This window comes from Vidua macroura, chromosome 2 (assembly GCF_024509145.1).
Source record: "Vidua macroura isolate BioBank_ID:100142 chromosome 2, ASM2450914v1, whole genome shotgun sequence".
Taxonomy (NCBI): Eukaryota; Metazoa; Chordata; class Aves; order Passeriformes; family Viduidae; genus Vidua; species Vidua macroura.
Window position 1 is genome coordinate 25,649,456 of NC_071572.1, and position 20,433 is coordinate 25,669,888.

At 36.8% G+C, this 20,433-nt stretch overlaps 1 protein-coding gene across 1 annotated transcript in view; it reads right to left on the reverse strand.

The window, feature by feature from the left end:
* The window catches only part of TUBGCP3 (tubulin gamma complex associated protein 3), a 46,228-nt gene that overhangs the window by 18,851 nt on the left and 6,944 nt on the right, over positions 1–20,433 (reverse strand). The window contains exons 2-9 of the mRNA XM_053971270.1: positions 18,612–18,719; positions 16,803–16,870; positions 14,223–14,300; positions 13,427–13,644; positions 9,750–9,922; positions 6,901–7,019; positions 3,953–4,078; positions 403–471 (exon numbers count right to left, since the gene is read on the reverse strand). Of these exons, the coding sequence (XP_053827245.1) occupies positions 403–471; positions 3,953–4,078; positions 6,901–7,019; positions 9,750–9,922; positions 13,427–13,644; positions 14,223–14,300; positions 16,803–16,870; positions 18,612–18,719 (959 nt within the window). The remainder of the gene's footprint in view (positions 1–402; positions 472–3,952; positions 4,079–6,900; positions 7,020–9,749; positions 9,923–13,426; positions 13,645–14,222; positions 14,301–16,802; positions 16,871–18,611; positions 18,720–20,433) is intronic.

Sequence of the window (20,433 nt, forward strand, 5' to 3'; positions counted from 1 at the left end):
TGGAACTGTTATTAATAGCTGCTAAATCATGCACTGCTGGAAATATAGACTGGTTTTTTCTCCACTCAAGGATGTGTGACATTGTTTGGGATTTAAATGATAAAGATATTATACAAGGTGAAACTGACAAAAAGGATGCAAAATAGGGACAGAGACTTAGAAATACACACTGTATTCTTTGCTTATGTAACACATCAAATACCAGTGAATTCTTAAGAGAAAAATATTCAAGGGCACATACATTTAAAGAGCAAGCAATGTACAGAGAATTGTGTTCACTGTCAACAGAAACTGCTGTACATCCTTTACATTCTACCAGAATAGGTAGGTATTATCTTTTTAGGAGATATTTAGATAACATAGAACAAAACAGTGATGTTGAATACATACCACTTAACTTACCTGAGAATGTAAAACAGACAGAAGTCGGTAGTATTCTTTAAGTTCCTGATGTAAGGCTGCACAAAAACTCTGTAAGAGAAAGAGAAGGAAAAAAAAAGAAGAAAAAAAAAAAAGGAAAAGTAATCAGGAGAAATCTTTCTGATTTAATTCTATCACCACACTTCCAACCTAGTCAGAAGTTTCCTGAAGGGGATCTTTCTATAAGTTTCAGCATAAAAGCCAATTCTTAGAGAAATGGTCAAAGTGTAAGTGCTTCCCTAGGAGCTGCATATACCTTTTCCAGGAATTTATACACATTATTAAGCGACCTTGTTTCTTGCTACCTTAACTCTATCAACATATTAAACTATGACAAGTGTAACTCCTCAAGTAGATATATCATCTCAGTAATGGCAACAATTATTAGCACAGGGATGTACAAATTATAACATGACCCATTTGAAGATTTTTTTTTAATAATCATGTAAGATGCTGTATGCAGTGAAGTAACAGTTTAAATTTCAGGAAGGCCTCTAACAACAGAACACAAAAGTTAGGCAACTCTCATTATATTTACAGTACAGACTGCATGACATGAACAGGGAAACACAATGCTCAAAAAATTCTCCCAGTAAGTGCTGCCAGATCATGTGCTCTAAAATTTTGACCTTTTATCAATTCACAGTTATATATGATTCTTCACTTGACATGGAAGAAATGAACAACACAAAGTATACCTTCAGAAATCTGTAAAATGTGCAGAAGTTAATTCAGGCTGGAACTAAAGCAAAAACTCTTCTTTGCAAATCAATTCTAAGCACAGCTACTTTAGGTTGTTTAAAAACCAAGATAAATTTTAAAAATAATTCCTGAAATAATACTTGTTTAGTGGTAAATATCTTCCACAGTTTAGGGTTTGGGGGAGGTCTTGCTTTACTTTTGTAATGGTCTTAACCTAACATACACGCTAAAAAAATGCCCGCAACACATTTTTCAAAACAGAACTAAAAATATGGCTCATTAATTTGGGAATGAGTGAAAAAAACTTTAAAACCCTCAAAAAGTGCCTGAAGTTTTTTATTTGTTTGGTTTCTGGGAAGAGTACTCTCAGGCACACACACTAATTCTTCAGAACTTTCTAACCAATTCTCAGCTAATGAATTTGATATCTATTTTGATGGATTTTTTTAATGGGAAATCTCCCAGGATTTTCCCTTCAAGACCTTTTAAAATTACAGTCAAAAGAATTTGGGAAAAGGAAAACTTGATAGAAAAAACTCAAGAACTTAAAATATTTATTCACTAGAATATGTAAAAGGCAGAAATAATTTCTAGAAGTACAAAGGGAAAATAAATCTTCTTTCCTGCTACACAGCTAAGAAGCCTAGAAAAAAAGAGTCATTAATCTTGCCATTGTATCTTTTTTAAGGAAAGGAGGTTCCTTTCAACTCAACATTGTAAATTGCAAAGAAATTTGACATTCATTTTATTCCAGAGGATACTGAAGGGCAAAAAGAAATCCCTTTATGTGTAACTCCACTTTTCATTTCTTCTCACTTGCTTCTCCAGGAAATTTTTGAACCTATTAAAGTGACACTTGCCAAGATAGAAGGCAGAACAGAGCCTCTAAGAAAACAAAGGCACTGCTCTGCTCAAAAAGAAGAACAGTAATCACTGACTTTAATGATTTAGTAGCCAAAAGGATTTAGACTCCAACTGGTCACAAATTTTTCAGAGAAGCTTTACAAATTAAAATTTACATCCAGTACCAATTCCTGTATCACAAACCACAGACATTTGCTTCCCAAAGTGTTACAGAAAAACTGGACATTACCCTAGAATTCTGATTTGGTCTGCTGCAAAAGAGAATTGAGGAAGGAAACAGAATGCTTGTTCAAGAGAAAAAAAATTTAAATGCTCATTAACTCAACTGGATCTAAATGGATAAAATGCCAAAGTACAAGCTAAAATATAGTTAGCTGCCAATTATTCTTTTTATTTTCTGAGGACAAAGTAAAACTTAAATATTAATCAGCAAAGGGAAAAAATATAAAGTGTAATATATTGTTATATCTCTACTTCTAATGTCAATACCTGACGTTTTGTGTCGTAAAACCAGTCACCAGAGTCATAATAAGAGGTGACAGACACCTTATTCTACACCTGGTTTAAACAGGGGTTTACACAGTCATCCTTTCAGAACATTAAGTGAAAGATGTTTTATATGAATATACACTGTTGTGCTAAATTCCTTAATGCAGTGTGCAGCACCTGAAATCCTCAGCTATAAAAGCTATGACGAACATGAAGACATACTCTTTGTGCCCAGATACTGACAGCAAGAGCAAAATATAATTTTTTATTTGTACACTTTTGCCTTAGAAATATACACAAGTGCTTGCCTCAAGCAAAATTAGCAGCATTAGAGCTATGCAGATTCAGGTAACTTAACTGCACAGCCTTCTGCACAGGATCTGAAACCTGCATAGAGAAGCCAAGATACTGCATATTTAAATTCACTGAAGAATTAAAGTTCTCCCCTTTCTCTCCCTTTAAGCTTGAAGATTAAAGCCAGAGACAGTAAAAATAATCACAAGCAAAAAGCTGCTAAAGAATAAAACTTCACCTAGATATAAGGGGGAGAGTCCAAAGAAAATGCATACACAGTAGCACTGCCATATAAAACATGGAAATCACCATTGGATCAGTAGAAAAATAATTATTTATCTGTAACTAGAAGGGTTACTTAGAATAATAGACAGAATGGAACAGAATAAAACATTAGAAAAGTAGGAAGCACTACAGTGTCTCTACTGACCTCTTAAGAAAAATTAGATTGAAGGGAGAAGCACTTCAATTTCTTGGCAGATTAGGAAGGATGTTATGGCTAGAGGCAAGGATAACATTTCTGTCGACTCAGAAGGGATAATATCCAGTTTTACAGAGGGAGCAAGTGAGAGGAAACGGTAATGTCTTAGCAGTAAATGTGGTTTTGGGTATTACAGCAGCAGTGAAGTTACTGTAGACTATAAATCATGATGATGAAACCTATGAAAACAAAAATTAATATTCTTTTGATGCTGTATTCAAAAGAAAGGGCAGAAGATAACGGACTACTTGCATTTTATGTAAGCTAGTGCAGTACTAACAGATGAACATCAACAATAGCTAACAAAAATGTCTCCTACACAGGTCACTAACAACTAAATTTGTGATTAATTACCTCAGGGATGACATCATCCCATTTAAGAAATGTTTTTGTTTATGAACATCCATGAATAATTTTAAAATATTGGATTTTTTTTTTTAATGGAGATTAAGAAAATGAATTTATGAGCATTTCCAGCTACAAATTACAGGGGCAAATCTCTAAGACCAGAAAGGGCAAACGCCTTTTCCTTGCCTTCTGACTATGACCCATATCAAATGCAGCATCCACAAAAGGAGTAAATCAAATGATGAATGATTTAAGCTCCAAAGTTTATGCATCATTCTAGCACTGCATTTTCTCAGTAGTTTCTTAGCCAAACAACAAATATTGTAGTTAGACTGTTTTATCTAGCTGACTCACCTGTCCCACCAGTCCAAAGGCACGATCCAAACTCCTCTGGTCTGTGTACTTTCTTATTTTGTTATGTAGCCACCCCAACTCTGCAAGTCTACTTGTAGTATCTCGGAGAGATTTGGACAAGCTCACCTATAAAGTTAACAGAAACAAGTCTGCAATTAAGTCAAATCTGCCACACCAATACTGGTTTCATCACAAAGGTCCCTCTTTCTCATAAAAAAGCCAGTTTCAGAAACAATTCATTTAAATTCTACAGTACAGATACTGCAAAAGAGCAGGTAACCATGTAATTAGCATTATATTTATACACACGTGCCTTGAAAAGGCAGCAGCAACAAACTACTGGCAACTTTGAGACCTTCTCTTTTGGGAATCTTAATGTAACAATATTCATACACTCTTTTTACATACTAATCTAGTCTGATCCTGGTTTTCTTCTAGTATCTCACTCACCTTGCAAGCCTGCCTTAGTCCCAACACCCTATTTAGCTACCACTACTATTTTCATCTGAATCAGCACATTTGTCCCTCTAAATTACCAACAGATAAGACACTTCCTACTTGAGATTTTCTTCTTCCACATTTCACCATATTACTCAAGAACACTATCATCAAGAATTCAAAATTCCATTGAGTAAAAAACCCCAAACAATCTGATAACACAGACCTCAAGACAGAGAGGTCTGACTTCTTCCCACAGAACTGGGCCTATCCGACCTCTACAGACAATTTTAACTTTGACAGCCAGCTGGAACAGTTGAAACCAAAGCAAGGAATTGTTCCAAGAAGTTAAGCTGCCAAAGAACTAGAAATCAGTTCTCTTCATTAAACCTTTTAGCTAACAGTACAGGCATTCTCCAAGATAACAATTAGTGTCAGAGTGTGTTATCCACACCAGTGTGGGCTTGAAACAGGCTGCAGCATTTGGTTGTAAGACCACAGTTCAGTCCCTAGCCTTCTTGTTTACCCAAAAAGGTACAGCTTTAACTTCTTTAACAACTTCTGTAGGGTAAATTCCAGCCCAAACAAGCATAATTGGACACAGAAACCTTGCCCACAGCTAAAACCAAAGAGATGACATTAGAACTATTTAAAATTCTGCAAGTAGAGAGTACTTGGCAAACAATGAGCACAACACACATCCGCTGGAATTAAATGAGGAACAAGCAAAATTGGCTCGGTGTTATTACATTTGTATGTCTTAGATCAAGTCAGAAGCTGCTATCTTATACAGTGCTGAATGTCACAACCAGACCTAATATTAACACTAAGATTAGGAAACATTTCAGCAAGAATAGCACCTTAGGAAGTGTGTTTCTTTCTGGCAAAAAAACCCCAACAACCCAGACTGTGTACTGGGTTGATGAGACTGCCATCTGAGGGAGAACTACATGCTTTGACTACTATTTTGCCTAATGTGCAGTCAATACAGATAGAGGAGGTATCATCTTGGTCCTCCTTTCTTGTCAGAAGTTCCAGCTGTAGCTCTGGTGGGTCAGATAATCTCAGCTTCACCAGGTCCGGTAGCTCAGACCAAGTACAAGTAAGGAAGAATGGAAGATGACTGACTTCACAAAAATAACTGAAGACAGTTCTCGGGCAAAGATTATTCAGCTGGCCTGTGGTCAGTAATTAAATTCCCTGAATTACAAGTTCCAAGTAAAACAGCTTCTGACCTCAAACCAGCCTATTGGATATGAAAGCTACACAGAAAACAAATGAAACCCATTGCCAATTTTGTAATCACTGACTAAGTTTTCTTCACATTCCTCTCAAAATTATATTATGCTACCCTTCTTTTTCCATATATAAACTTATATATTAATATAATTTACTCAGTGAAGGTGCTGAGGAATTACAATCTTTGCATCATCTACAGGTGGATATTTATTAAGAATATGTTAATTAATAAGATTTAACAGGATTTAAGTTTTTCCATTTATCCCTCCATTAAGCAGCTGTAAATGTCATTATAAAGTAATGGTGAACAACTACAACGTTTCACTTTTTGCTACTATCAGGAAGGAAAAAAGGAAATTAGCTCAGGTATCAACATTAAGACCTGTCTACCATGCCCTTGGCACATGACATGGCCCAAAAGTAATTTCCCCACCATTTAAAGACTATGTAATATTGTCATAGTAGAAAGTTCTTAATGTAAGTAAAAATTGCAAGTGTTGTCTTTCCATCTGAACAAGAATATGAAAACCAATTAGCAGAAACTGAACTCTGAAGCTGTACTGTCTAAACACTGAATCTGAAGATGCTAAAGCAGCTAGCACCATTTTTTGTTCTTTGGTCAGCTGACCCAATCAAACTCTTGGGGTTTTTCTGAATTGCAGATAGTCATAACATCTCACCACCTAAAAGCAAAGTCTCTCAGGCATTTCTTCTATTCTTTTGTCCCCCATTCGATGTCTTCATTCCAATTCACATCTAACCTTTCTTCAGTTCTACTACCAGTCCTTTCTTTTCTAGGTCATCTGCATCTGATCACTTATAACTGTAATCAGGCCCATAACATCAAATGGCTAGCATCCATTCCATATCTCAAGCTGTTAAATTTAATTTAATAATAATGCAATAAAATGCCTGCATCTGCTTTATGTTAATTCTTATACACTGGAGAGGAGAAATGTTGACAGAAGTCCTTAAAGTCACAGCTTACGAGTCCTTCTACTTGATTAAGGGTTGGGAGGCTATTCACATCTTGTGAAACGCTACATTTTCTGTCTGGCATCTAATCTACCTAATTGATTTTCAACTACTACTGTTGAAAGTACTCTGTTGTATTAAAAAGAACTCCCAAAAAAACCAGCACAAAACAAAACAGTTGGTAGAGGGAATATAGACATGTAATAATATTTTAACATTTTTACATGTTTCTTACAGCTATTTTTCTTCTATATACTTCTCTGCTCACATAAGAAATACAAGTCACCATACAGTACCTTTCCCTCCACTTTATAGCAATTTTCAGAATTGCACATTTTGATGTTTTTGCCATCAATTCCCTGGAAGACATATAAAACATCTCTTACAAGATTTGCTTCCGTTATTTCAACAGAACCTAGAAAGAAAAAAACCAAAAACAAAACAAGTATTTAGATTTGTTGAGACAATAAGTTTTGATTACAACTGTGAAGAGCTATTTAGATGCATAGCCTAAAAAACCCAAAACTATAAAAACTATGCTGTGATTGTAACTGGTAAAGAAATATTTTAGGTCCTCTTAGTCTGACAGGAAAGTCCAAGATTGCCTTTAATTCCAAGATTGCTACCTGTGGTTCTGTCACAGCAGTCAGCTTGTATGGCACAGGGCATGTCCTATTTTAACTGACACATTGGCCAGTTCTTAAACTTGTTATCTCTTCTGATACACCAGTGCAAGTTCTGAGGCAAGCACCACAGTAACTTTATCTTTCTTTAAACAAACAGTTGAAGTTGTTAAATAGACTTACAGAATAACCTCTTCTACCTTCACCTAGAAAAAGAACAGTTAATCCAGAAGGAAGAACTGCTTGTTTCATAATGGCTTTCAATTACATATGCCACTGCTCAGTGAGAAAACTGATCAAATCAGACTGCATAACAGCAATGGAGCTAGAAAATATTTAAGTGTAAAGTTTGCTTCTGGTTCTTATATCTAGTCAGAGGTTAAATTGTGTTAGAGAGGTAAGGTATTTATAAATTTAAAGGAAACATAAGATTAAAAAAGGCATTGTGTAGGCCATTGAAACTATCCCCACCTTTTCTGGGCAAACTGTCACCACTTGCTTTTGTAAATTCATTTAGGATTTCATGAATTAAACAATTTTAACAACAACTAACCAGAAATTGAGATGCTACAACATACTTCTCCCAATTTAGACAGTACTCTTACTCTTGTGAGTTTGCCTCCCCAACAATCCACTTTCCCAGAAAAAAACCAAGAAAAATTAAATTCTACTCTTATTTCAGTATAAGTAGTCTTCACTTAAGATAACATTTAAAATTTAGTCTCCCCCCATAACAATAAGATGTGCATGACTGTAGGTTGTCCTTCTTAGGAACTTGTAGTGAAATGGTGAAAGATTCAAGTGCACATTTCTTTAAGTGATAAATAATACGACAAGTATTAACATCAGCCACACAATGTGCCTTTTGATACTTGTGTGGATGTAACAGTAAGAAAACTTCAAAATAAAAGCAAGCAACTTTAGGAGAAAAAAATCAATTACAGGAATTTAATATTCATAGAAATGTATCATCTTGACAATAGACTACTATATTCTGAATGCAGTCCTACTTCTATTTCTACACCAGCAAGTGACTACATTTAAGACAACTGTCAGTCCTTATACCCATCCCACACAGGAACCAAAGTCACAGCTGCTGGCTGACTCAACAGAAGAAGTATTGCTTTCTATAGCAATCAGTATAATAAATTAAGAGGCAGTCCTAGATTTTATGTTTTTCTATTTCTTTTTCCTATGCTTTTCCCCACTCCTTTTTCTACTTTATCTTTTTTCTATTTTTGTATATATTAAATCTACCACATATATAAAACATATATTTGCATTATACATACACACACACACACATCTTGCATATAACAATCTTGTTAACTAGGTTCTAAATGCCAAATACTGCCCTCAGATACACCAGAACAACTCTGATCTACATGCCACAGCTTTGTACACTGCTACTCAAAGATGCAGAGGCTGGGAAACAGGCTATATTTTAGTTCCTTAATATCCACACTTACTTGTATGGAAGTTAAAAATAAACAAAAACAAAACACCACAAACAAAAGTCTGCATCTCTTATCCTCCTTTGTCAGAGAATAACAGTGCTATGGGATGACAATATCTGCCATGAGCTCACTTATTCAGAACTTACTTCCTTTTACACAGTAAGAGTTGCCACAGAGATCACCTGTTAAAGAATTACTCCTTAGTTGCACTTGTATAAATTCAGAATAGATCTAGACATCTGATTCAAGTTTACAGGCACTTAATCATGGACATAAATCAGCAATATTAGGAATTTAAGAAAAAATTCTTTATTGTGAGGGCTGATGAGGCACCGGAACATGTTGCCCAGAGAAGCTGTAGTATTTGTATTTGTAAATACACATCCCTGGAAATGTTCAAGGATAGGCTGCATGGCTCTCTGAGCAACCTGGTCTAGTGGAAGGTGTTCCAGCCCATAGCAGGAGAGTTGGAACAAGATGATCTTTAAGGTACCTTCCAACTCAAATAATTCTGTGATTTCATGAGTCTATATTTATATTTTTTTATTTTATTGACAATATTTTATGTCACTTGTTCTAAATACAACCACTGTAAACAGTATGCTAATCTAAAAAATAAACAGGTTTAAGAGCTCTATATTCCAGTTCACATTTCCAAGTTCTGAAAGACACAGAACCACAAACAGATGAGTATTTCAACAAGTTATGTTTACTGAGCTCTCTTGCTGACTCTAAAAACAGTAGCATCTTCTGATCATCAACAGAATGATCATTGCTCACATGTCACAATCACTTAGCTATGACAAACACTGGAATGAACTCAGTCTTTTAAGGGGACCAGATCACAATTCAACTAACCAGTGCAAAAAAAATTTAACAGCCAGCCAAAGAGACTGTGGCCAAATACACTAGTCTTGCATATTTGCTTCTATCCTTCTATTAAGCACATTCTAGAAAAAGACTCTTCAAAAAATCAACATGCTATGATTCCAAAATAATTTAAAAGAAAATGGAGGATATAACAACCATAAAAACATTATCGTCAACAAATACATCTTTGCTCACCACTTGTATCCCCTTCTCGCCTAGACCTTGGCACACCACGAGAGACAGCATTTGAAAAGCCTTTTGAGGTAGTGCTTTGTAAGGAAGGCTGGCTTGCAGTTAAAGTCCATGCAAGACGTGAACCTAGCTGCTGACGGAGGCAATCTCCAACACCTGGAGCTTGATAGGATTGTCTAAAAGGATAAAAGGAAGAAACACCTTTAAAAACTTTCATTCTATACCCATTACATGGTGTGGAGTGATGCAAATTTTGAAAGATGCCCCAAGTTTTTTGTAGATGTTTTGTAGGAGGGAGGGGGGTAGTGGTGGTTTAATAGAGGAACCTTAAAAAAGGGTAGAGAACACAAAAGCAATTTATTTTTTTTCTGCAAGCCTACACTTGCAAAAAAGCCCCCAACCTGTAGAAAAGGGAAGTGTAAGTTTGACATACATGATTTCATAGCAAAGATTAACTTTGATGAAACGTGCAACTATACTGAAATAGGTTAAAAGTGAAGGTACTATAAAAATTAGAAACATAATCATAATATAAAAACCTAAACATTTAGGTTTTGTTATTAGCTGAAGTGTAACGACACACAAAGAACTACAGGAAAATAGAGAAAGAGAAGAAAGTTCACTTTCCAGCTACTCTACTCTTTCAGATAGTTTGTATCAAGTGCCTGAAGATGAAACCAAGGAGGGACTATCCAGGCAAGTTCCAATTTCACTTCCTTTCAAGCTTGTCAATTCTTTTCACGAAGAAAGTCTTAGCCATGAGAAAAATGTCACATTGGCCAAGCTCCAGTTATCCGGGACCTCCCTCGTTAACCAGGAGTGATTAAACAATGGACAGCATCTTGGAGAGCTCTTCCACCAGCTCCCTCATCACCCTAGGACAGATCCCATCCAGTCCCACACACTTGTGAGCATCTAAGTGGGTCAGCAGGTCAGTAACTTCTTCCTCCTAGATTACAGTGGGTCCATTTTGCTCCCTGTCCACATCTACCAGCTCAGGAGGCCACCTATCCTGAGAACAACCGGTCTCAGTGCTGAAGACTGAGCTCTGCTGTGTTTAGCATTGGTAAGGCCTGAGAACACAACGCTGAATTTTGGCTGTTGAGAAGAATGTAAGTCTAGAAAAAAGAAAAACAGGTACAAAGAGAAGTTCAGGAGGAATGAAGCTCACAAAAAGCTTTAATTTGAGTAGTTCAGCTCACAGACTACAGGACTAAAGAGCACAGTGAAATTGCAATAAATGGAACAGTACGAGCAGGTCAGCACAAAGAATGTGCCAGAAAGAGGGTAGGTTCTGCTGATATTTTTAACCAAGAAGATAGAAGAAATTACCTCACTGACATACCTTTCTATATTGTATCAGGATTATACAATGATTGAGGCTAGAAGCAACCTCTGGAGACCACCTCCTACAAGCCTTCTGATCAAAGCAGATCAGCTAGAGAAGGTTAGCTGGTACATTGCTCAAGTCATATTTTTAATATTTTCAAGCATGGAGACTACACAACCTCTCTGGGCAACCCATTTCAGTGTTTCACAATAACCCCCCACTCAAACACACATCTCCATCTTAATACTAAAAGGGTTTTTTTTTCCCCCTTTTGATTAACTGTGATTCACAACTCACATATTTTGCCAGTTACCACTAGTTCTTTCCCTGACCCAAAACAATCTAGCTCAGTCTTCTTATGCCCCTTGTCATACCATTACATAGGCAAGATCCCAAGACTTTTCTTCTCCAGGCCTCACTCAGCTTCCCCTCATGTGTCAGATGCTTCAACCCCTTAATGGTTTTGGGCTTCCTTCTCCAGACTCCTCCTTCCAGCCTGCCTAGATCTTTTCTTTGTACTATAACTGCTTCAGATGTGTCCTCATCAGTACTGAGTAGTGAGGAAGCTTTATTTGCCTCACCCTCCTGGTAATGTCCTTCATAACACAACCCAGGAGGCTCTTAGCCTTCTTCACCAGACATTCCACACTCATGTTCAGCTTGGTGTCTACCGGGAATCCCAGGACATTTTCTGCAAAGCTGCCTTGCAATCAGTCAGCCTGTAAATCCATACACCAGTATGTACTGGTGCATGGATTTATTCCTTCCCAGGTACAGGACTTTGAACTTCAGCAGGCTCCTGTAAGCCTGCTTCTGGAGCCCACTGAGCCCCCTCTGAGTAGCAGGTTAATGACCTCCTTTAACAACCACTCCTCCCAGCTTTGTATCATCTGCAAAGTTGCCAAAGATTCACTCTGCCATCAGGTGGGATGAAGGATGCAGCTTCTGGTAAAACCATTAGGAACTGGGTTCCAACTGGACTTTGTGCAACTCATTATAATCCTTTTGAGTCTAGCACGTTCAGTTTACCTCACCTAGTCCATATTTTATTAAGTCTGTTAATAAGGCTGTCACAGGTAGATTTAAAAGTCTTAGTAAGGTTGAAATAAGCAACAATTACTGCTTTTCCCTTGTTCATCAAGTCAGTCATCTCATCATAGAAGGCTGTCAAAGATTGGTCAAATATGCCTTTCTGAACTCTGTTCTGACTATCCTAGTCCCCCCCTTCTTGTCCATCACATGTCTGGGCATGCTTTCCAGAGCAACAAAGACTTTCCCAAGGGTCTCAGTGTCCTGAGCTGATTTTACCAGCACAAAGGCAAAGCAAGCACCAAGTACCTCAACCTTTTCTGTATCTGTCACCTAAGTCCATGCCCCTTGAACAAGGGCCCATGTTTTCTCTAACCTTCCTTTACTGCTTATGTAGTTGCAGAAATATCTGCTGTTTCCCTTCATGGACCTTGACAGATGAAGCTCTAGGTCAGTTTAGGATTTCACTGCAGTCATTCTGCCCCTGGATGCTCCTTTGCACCTGGCCCTGCTTTCATATTTTGAAAACTTTTTTATATCTGAGTTTTGTCACAAACAACTTGTTTCTCTATGCAGGCCTCCTGCCACTTTTAATTCTTCCTTGCCCATTTCTTTCTTAAGCTTGCAGGAGGTGATCCTTGAATATCAACCAGCATTCTAGTCCAGCATTGAACCAGATGATCATTGTAGCTCTCTTCAAACAGAATTATCCTATTCTGTTCTTTGCTTAATCCCTCTTTCCTCCAGGGCAGCCTTTCAAGAGATCTTTCCAAGAAGATCATAGAAGAGCCCCAAGTCTCCTACCCTGAAGTCCAGGGATGAAATACTGATTTTTACCATGCTTCCACTTCCAGAATCCTGAACTACAACATCTTATCACTACTGCAGTACTTGTATTTGTAAAGCCTATTAATAACAATAAAATCCAGTTCTGTCAGCACTAATTCCGTAATACGAATATAATAACTCATGTCAAATAAACTCTACTAAAAAAGATATGTCTTCAACTCAAAAAAAAAAAAAAAAAAAAAGCTTTGGTCCTTTCTGAAAATGCATCTTGTGATTTCGTGTTTGTTTCACAACTCTTGGGGGTGGGAAGGAAAATCAGGAGACAAGAAAATAGTGATTAAAAATGGACACATTTAGACAGCCATTTATGGCTTCATATGGTCATATGCCAGCACCTGATATTCTGAACTGTCCAGCTCAGGAACTCTGTTTCTCTGCACCTAAAGTGGAATTCCCAATGGCATACAAAAGCAGAAGGTGGAGGAAAGAAAAGGCAAGTCTTCTCCAAACCCATCTGTAAGGTGAAATTTACCCTGGAATGAGTGACTGTGGAGTTGGAGTTGGCCCATTTAGGGCATACAGGCTGATGCTGCTGATCCCACTGCTCCCCATGCTGCAGGAACTCTGGGCAGACTGAGCACTGCGGTCTTGGTAATTCAATGGAAGGGTCTGAGGCCTGGCATAGTAATAAGGGGTTGAGTGAGCATCCCGTGGCAATGCTTGAGCAAAAAGCGTGGCATAACTTGACACCTGAAAAGAAAAGCATTTGAAAAGGGAGAAATAATCAAAAAAAGTGGAAATTGCTTTAAGCCACATCTTCAGTTAATAGGAGTGTAATATCAACACAAGAAATATCTGAAGACCATGTTTATGCAAAGAAAAATTTGCTGATGCAATTATCATGACAAAAAAGTGCCTTACAGTGAGCAGCAGTATTTTAGCAATACAATTTCTTTTTGCCTGCAAATCATCATTAGCAATAGCTGCAAAAAGCACTTCGGTGTCAGCAGTGCTGCAACTGCATTTTGCTTTCCCTACTCCATTTAAAATTCACTATCACATGAGCAGACATCACACCACCAAGCAGACTCACCACTTCAGTTGTATGTGTTGGACAACTCATATTTTTACATTTATGTAGTATAAGAAAACTACACCAAATATTACAGATACTTCACAAGTGTTTTCTTCCTTTCAGCCTCACACACAGATATCATGAAAATAACCTTAAGGTATTGGTTAAGTCTGGATAAGGATTCTTGAAGACATTTAAAATAAGCAACACATATTTACTATTTCTCAAAAGCAACAAAAACCTCCTCACCTACCTTGTTAGACTGTTTACGTGGATCTTCACTAAGGCTAAGCAGGAGGTAGAGTATTGACCATTTGTTTTTCAAAATGCCCTTCAAAGAAAGATGAAGACAAACAAGTTCAACTCTTGATAAGAACAAAATTCTTCTTAATTATCCAACTTCCTAATACATATGCATATAAATAAACTTTCCAGGTAAATAAGACTAACTCAGAACCACATTCTTGAATAAACTGGGAATGTGCCGTGCAGCCTCTGTATTGCTGATTTTATGATTTTTTTCCATTGTGTTCAAATCATGAATTCTCACCTGCTCTGAGATCAGCAAGCAGGCTCAGTTTAAAATTCATAGCTACTAAGAATGAGGTTTATACAGAGTTGAACTGTTACAAGCATTCCCACACACTCTCACCACTTAAAACATCTCAGATGCAGCCATTAATTTAACCTAAATGAGAAAAAGGAAAACTCTTTGTGAAGTTTTAAGCAAGGAACTGTCTTTTCTCCTTTTTCCCCTCCACTCTCCTTTACAGGGAGGCCTCAAAAGTGAGGGTTTTGATTTCTGTTACTTTAAATGCCATTTAACAGAGCTACCAAAATTTGAATAACTTAAAATAGAGACACTGTTAATATGAAACTTGAGGAATATACAATATAGTCTTTAGCAAACAGACACACACAGACTTTTAGAATAAGATGTCTGCAGTTTTAGATCTCAGCAGAAAGCTGTCCAACATCAGCTAAAGCCCAAGCTACAGAGTACTTTAAAATGAAAGCAAGTACTAAAATGATTTATTTTAAATATGCATGTTCCTAGATATGCTACTCCATAGTTTTGTGACACTAACACTTGCACCTGAATTTACCAGGGGCATAGAACCTTACGATGGACATTAAGCTGAGTCAAAGAAACTTATACAAATTCCCTGACAATACTGATCAGCCTATGATCTGCAATACTGAGCAATGTTGAATATAAAGCAAACTTGAGTCCTATCAAGATTCAACACAGACTCCATCCCTGATGAAGCCACATGATTTACCAAAGCTCTACATTTTTATATAGAAGGAGACATTCTATATTATGTAGAGCACAATTGTATTAGCTTCTGCTTTGATCTCAAGAACAAGCAAAAAGAGGTACTGCATCTGCTGCAAGTAACTAAGACAGCAACTGATAAACAAATGGTGAAGAAGGAGCAGCAACTGCTTCTTCTACTGGCCAGGAGAGAATAAATTCAAGTGCTCCAAGAAGCGTGGTTTGCTCAACTGGCAGGCTGCCATAAAAATAAGTAATGACCCCCTTTCCTGTTTGGAGTAATAGATGAAACAAAGTTAAAACAGATTCACACAGCTTTTTTTTCCCCTCCCAACCACTTTCAAGAGAAACCTTGGAAGAGCCTCATTGATTCAGAAAACATATATGCTTTTAAGCCCTTCCCTATGCTCATAGGAAAAATAAATGATTGTACACCATTAGTAATATACCTAACAGCAGACTGAATAATAATTGGCTGTGTGAATTTTAAAGAAGTCATTATACTATTTCACATACACAAGATGCTAGCAGAGGAATAAAAAAGGTTAGAAGAACCTTAAACGTTTGAGGAGGCAGTAAAATACCAGGAAATAGCTTGCATTACATTCAGAAAAATAAGCAAACATAATACAGGCAAGGCATTTTGTTCCAAAGATTAGTCATCATTCTCTGCCTCACTTTGCTTGCCAAATGGCAATGCAGTACATAAGCTACAGACAAGTTACACAAAGTCTGTATTAAAAGCTGTCTGCAAATCAGTGCTCTGCTGTACAAACCAGTGCAATTAATACACAAACCCATAGGATACCAAGGACAACTTACTCAGTAACGAGCACCAAACACTAACAAAGTAAAGGGTAATTCAAGTATGGAAGAGGGGAGGAGGAAAACCAAGTTCTAACTAGTCATACTCCCCACAGAATACCTTTTTTGTACTTTTAATGTTAGCATTATAATGTTAAACTCAGGTTTTCCATACACTAACACCTTTTGTCAGAATATTTGCATGCAGTGTTCTTTGATTAACACTGGTGTTAGAGCCATCCAAATCAGCAAACCCTTAACCTTCAACATTAAAAGACCTGGAGCACTTAAAAATTCAGATGTATGAGAATATTAGATTAGTAAAATCAATACACTGCAAGGCATTCCTGTAAAATAAATGAGAAAATTCATCAGTTTTATATATAAAGTGATCCCTTTATTTTTACAGAGTTCCTTTCTTCATATGAAGTATCTCTTCACAGAACTTGAATTAAATACTAAAAATATAGGTAGGGTTGAGAGGCATCTCTAGAAGTTGTCTGGTCCAATCCCCCTGTTTAAGGCCAGGTCATCTACAGCAAGTTGCCCATGACTGCGTCCAATCAGGTTTTGACTTGTCTCTAAGGGTAAAGACTCTACAACTTTCCTAGGCAAGCTGTTCAAAAATTGAACCATCCTCCCAGAAAAAATATTGTTCATGACCTGAGCACTCTCCAAACAACTCTAACATCAGAAGGATGCTTATGAGTGCTTTCAGTTTCTTTACTCTTTACACATTTATTAAACTACCTGTGAACCGAGTTTTCTGTAGAGTTCTGAAAACAAAGCAGCATCTGCTTCCCTTCTTTGTCGCACAACTATTGAAAAAAAAAAAAAGTAGATTAAAAATTTGAAAGAAGTGTAACATTCATGTCTTAACATATACTTGTGGTAAATTATAAAATGCAACCAAGAAAGCTTCATGATGCGGGACTGTTTCATTGTATTTACTTAAACACTGTTTTCATCTTATCTGCATTCCAGCCCTGAGAATTCTTGCAATGCAAGTGATTCAATGTAAGTACCTGCTTTTCTTAACTCAATCAAAATATACATTTTTTTGTCCTGGTAAAGTCTAGTCTTGCCATTCAGTAGATTTAGGAACCTAAGGGACTGAAGACACAACTGAAAGCAGATAATCATTAAAGAATGTTATAAAAACTACATGTAATTGCTCAAAGACTAGAGTGTAATTATTTCTATTTTAGGCAATAAAATAAAGGAAAAAAGTAGTAATGCCATTTGCTGCAAGTCAGGCAGAATTCCAGGGTCACGCAACTTTCATGTATTACAAAAACAATAGTCTCAAATCAATGCCAGTTACAGAAGTACCTTCTCAGAAGAGACACTGCTTCCAACTAAGATTTCTTAAAAAGCTATGTTGCATCAGAAAGAGCCATGTTAAAAGAAAACCAAGGCAATAAAGATATCTGAAGAAACTTCAATGTTAAGAAAAATAGCTATTAAGTATTAGAAATGTTAATTAGCATCAAGGGTCACTGGGAAGTACACTTTGCCAAGTAAGTCATTACTTGTGTAGTATCTCCAAAATAAATGTAGAGTTGGAAGGACATATATCCAGCTGAAGTTGGGGAGGAAGATGAGGGAGACAGTGCTGTGCTGTCTACAAAGTAGCCAAAGCATGGCAGAAAGTATATATTGTAGAGTTCAGTGTTTTGGAGTTGTAGCTGGAGGAATTCTAATGGGCTTATTTGTCTATCAGCAAGTCACGGAAGCTCTGCATTAGCAAAAAATACACATGGACCTTAAACCAGTTATAACCACTGACGTCAGTTATCCTAATTCAATCTCTGAATATTCAAAGCTCAAATATGAAGCTTTAATATCATTAGCACAATTCAAATAATTGTTTCTGGACATGCTACTGTATAGCAGAATTTGCTGAAAGCAATATTTGGCTTTTCAAGAAGAATTCATCACATCCCCTTTGGATACATATAGTGCAACACTTGACTCAGAGCAGCAGAGAGCACAATGGAATGGAAATGCAACATCCCTTACAAAGTCATGGTCTGTGATTTTGTTTTTAAGAAGGTGGTTGCAGAAAACTTGTAGAGAAACTGAAGGCAAGTCAGGTAAGTCACAAACCATTCCATCAATTCCCAGGATACTCATTCAGCAAGCTTCACACAGGTGCTCATGAAGTTAATTGTGGCTATGTGCAATATTCCTGAAGTGCAGATCTCAAAAATATCAGTCTTTTCTAAGAAGAACTATGAATTAATAATTTCCAAGTACTATTAAGGTGAATGGAGTACAGTATTAATTGCTCTTTGCCTTCATAGTGGCTAGATACAAAGTAGCAAAGAAAGTTTAAGCTGAATATTCAGAAAAATATGAGCTGTGAATACAAATAGTCACTCAGGAATATTTACTAGGAAATTAATGGCATTTACATCGTGAGATTTTCAGGAATAAAGCAATAATAATAGATTAGAAAACTATCTGTGGGGCAGAGTTTTCCCCTTTTCAGAGAAATAACCTGATTAATTTCAAAAAGAATTTTGTATTTCTAAGAAAGGAACAAGATGCACTTACGTTCTTTCTTGATTTTCTCCGCTACAAGAAATTCATCACGCTCAACTGTGGGAGCAAAATTGCTTCCAATAACTCTCACTGCATACTGAAACTGTTGGGCTGCATCAGCTGAAAGTAAAAGAAAACTCTGTCAGTTAAGTAGAATGTTACAGTTCTATAAAAACTAATAAAAAAAAAGGCATGAGATTACATTGCTATGTCTGAAAGTAGTAAAAATGTACCTGACTTAGATCTGATAATGTGCTGCAATTCTTAAGCACACTTCTAACCAGAGGGCAGTAAAGTCCAGTTTATCCAATTTGGCATAGTATTAATGTGATATTACAAACACACTCACCTGTACACACTCCACAAATAACTGCATCAACATTTGTGAATAAGCCCTTCCTATTCTGAGCTGAAAGAGACACTTTGGTCTACCCAGTTACTAGAGAGCATTTGCACACTTAACTGCCTCTGCCCCTCCCCTCTGCATGGCCAGAAATGCTGTGGGACTTGCCACACAGTCACACAGTTCAGCTCACACACCACAGCAATACACTCATGTTCACTACCTACTCATGGATCTTCACTCAGAAACCCACAACAGTGGTTTTACCAGTTTGCATCTTGGTTTTAGATTTGGTTTTGTTGAAAACAGTTTGAATGGTTTCACCCTTTGGTTCAAAGCCAGCTCAGAGATATCAGCATCACATGAATAATGTGTACACTAACACAGAGGTCACAAATCAGTGACCTCCTTCCACTGCTTCTTCCAAATGCAGTAATTCTGTTTTTAATCTTGTTCTTGAACAGCACTGTTTTAGTGCAAGTATCTTGCTTTCCAGGAAAACTAACAGTCTGGTAACACTATGATAGGGCCAGGTTAGTATTAATGCTTCTACAGCACAGTCATATTCCCATTTATTGATGTGAAAATCAAACAATAAACCTACAGACATGTCAAGTGCCCTTATAAAAGGTCAGACACATTTTTATTCCTTATTTAGAAACAACTGTTATAACACAAGTAAAAAGGTACATAAGAAAATATCCAAATGTGCTTGCCACATATTTGAATCTTTTTACTTTGGGAAAGAAACCCATCTAAGTAATTCTGCATGTTGTCTGTATATAACAATTATGTGTGCAAATGCATCACATCCTTGTGTGTTTTATTTAGCCAGTTGAGCAGTCAGCTCTCAGGGAAAACTGCCGAGTAATGCAGCAAAGGATGCTGGTCAGGACAAATATGTACAAACGGAACAGAAAAATGAAATAAGGTAAAGGACCACTAGAGGAAGACACATTCTAAGTGTTTATCGTATCTTAAATTAACTAATATTTGCAATTGGAAAAAAATCGCCTTGGAGATACTAGGAGTCAAATATTGATTAAATGCATTAAAATCCTCAAAAATGTATGGAAAGAAGTTTGAAATTTGAAAATCACAACGTGCTAGATTGTGTTTGAATGCTCTACATTCTTCTTGAATGTTCATTTTATACTGTCTTGTACTATAAATGTCATCCACTGGTCCAACTCCACCAGAATACAACTGTAAAACAGCAAGCATTAACCAATTCACACAAAGAAATACCTCACACAATCAGGAAAACAAATATTGCTCAGAAAAAATCATTAACATTGAACAGTATTTGACGATACTGGCCTACAGAAGGGGCAAAAGTATTGTTCTATTGTCAGAGAAGAAAATGCCACTATTACTATAAGGTAATAAATCTCTATGACAAATGCCTCCTCTACTGTTAGACTAAGCAACCTTTCAATTGCAATAAGGTTTTAAAATACAAATATAAACATTTAATAGTCCAGCTACCTA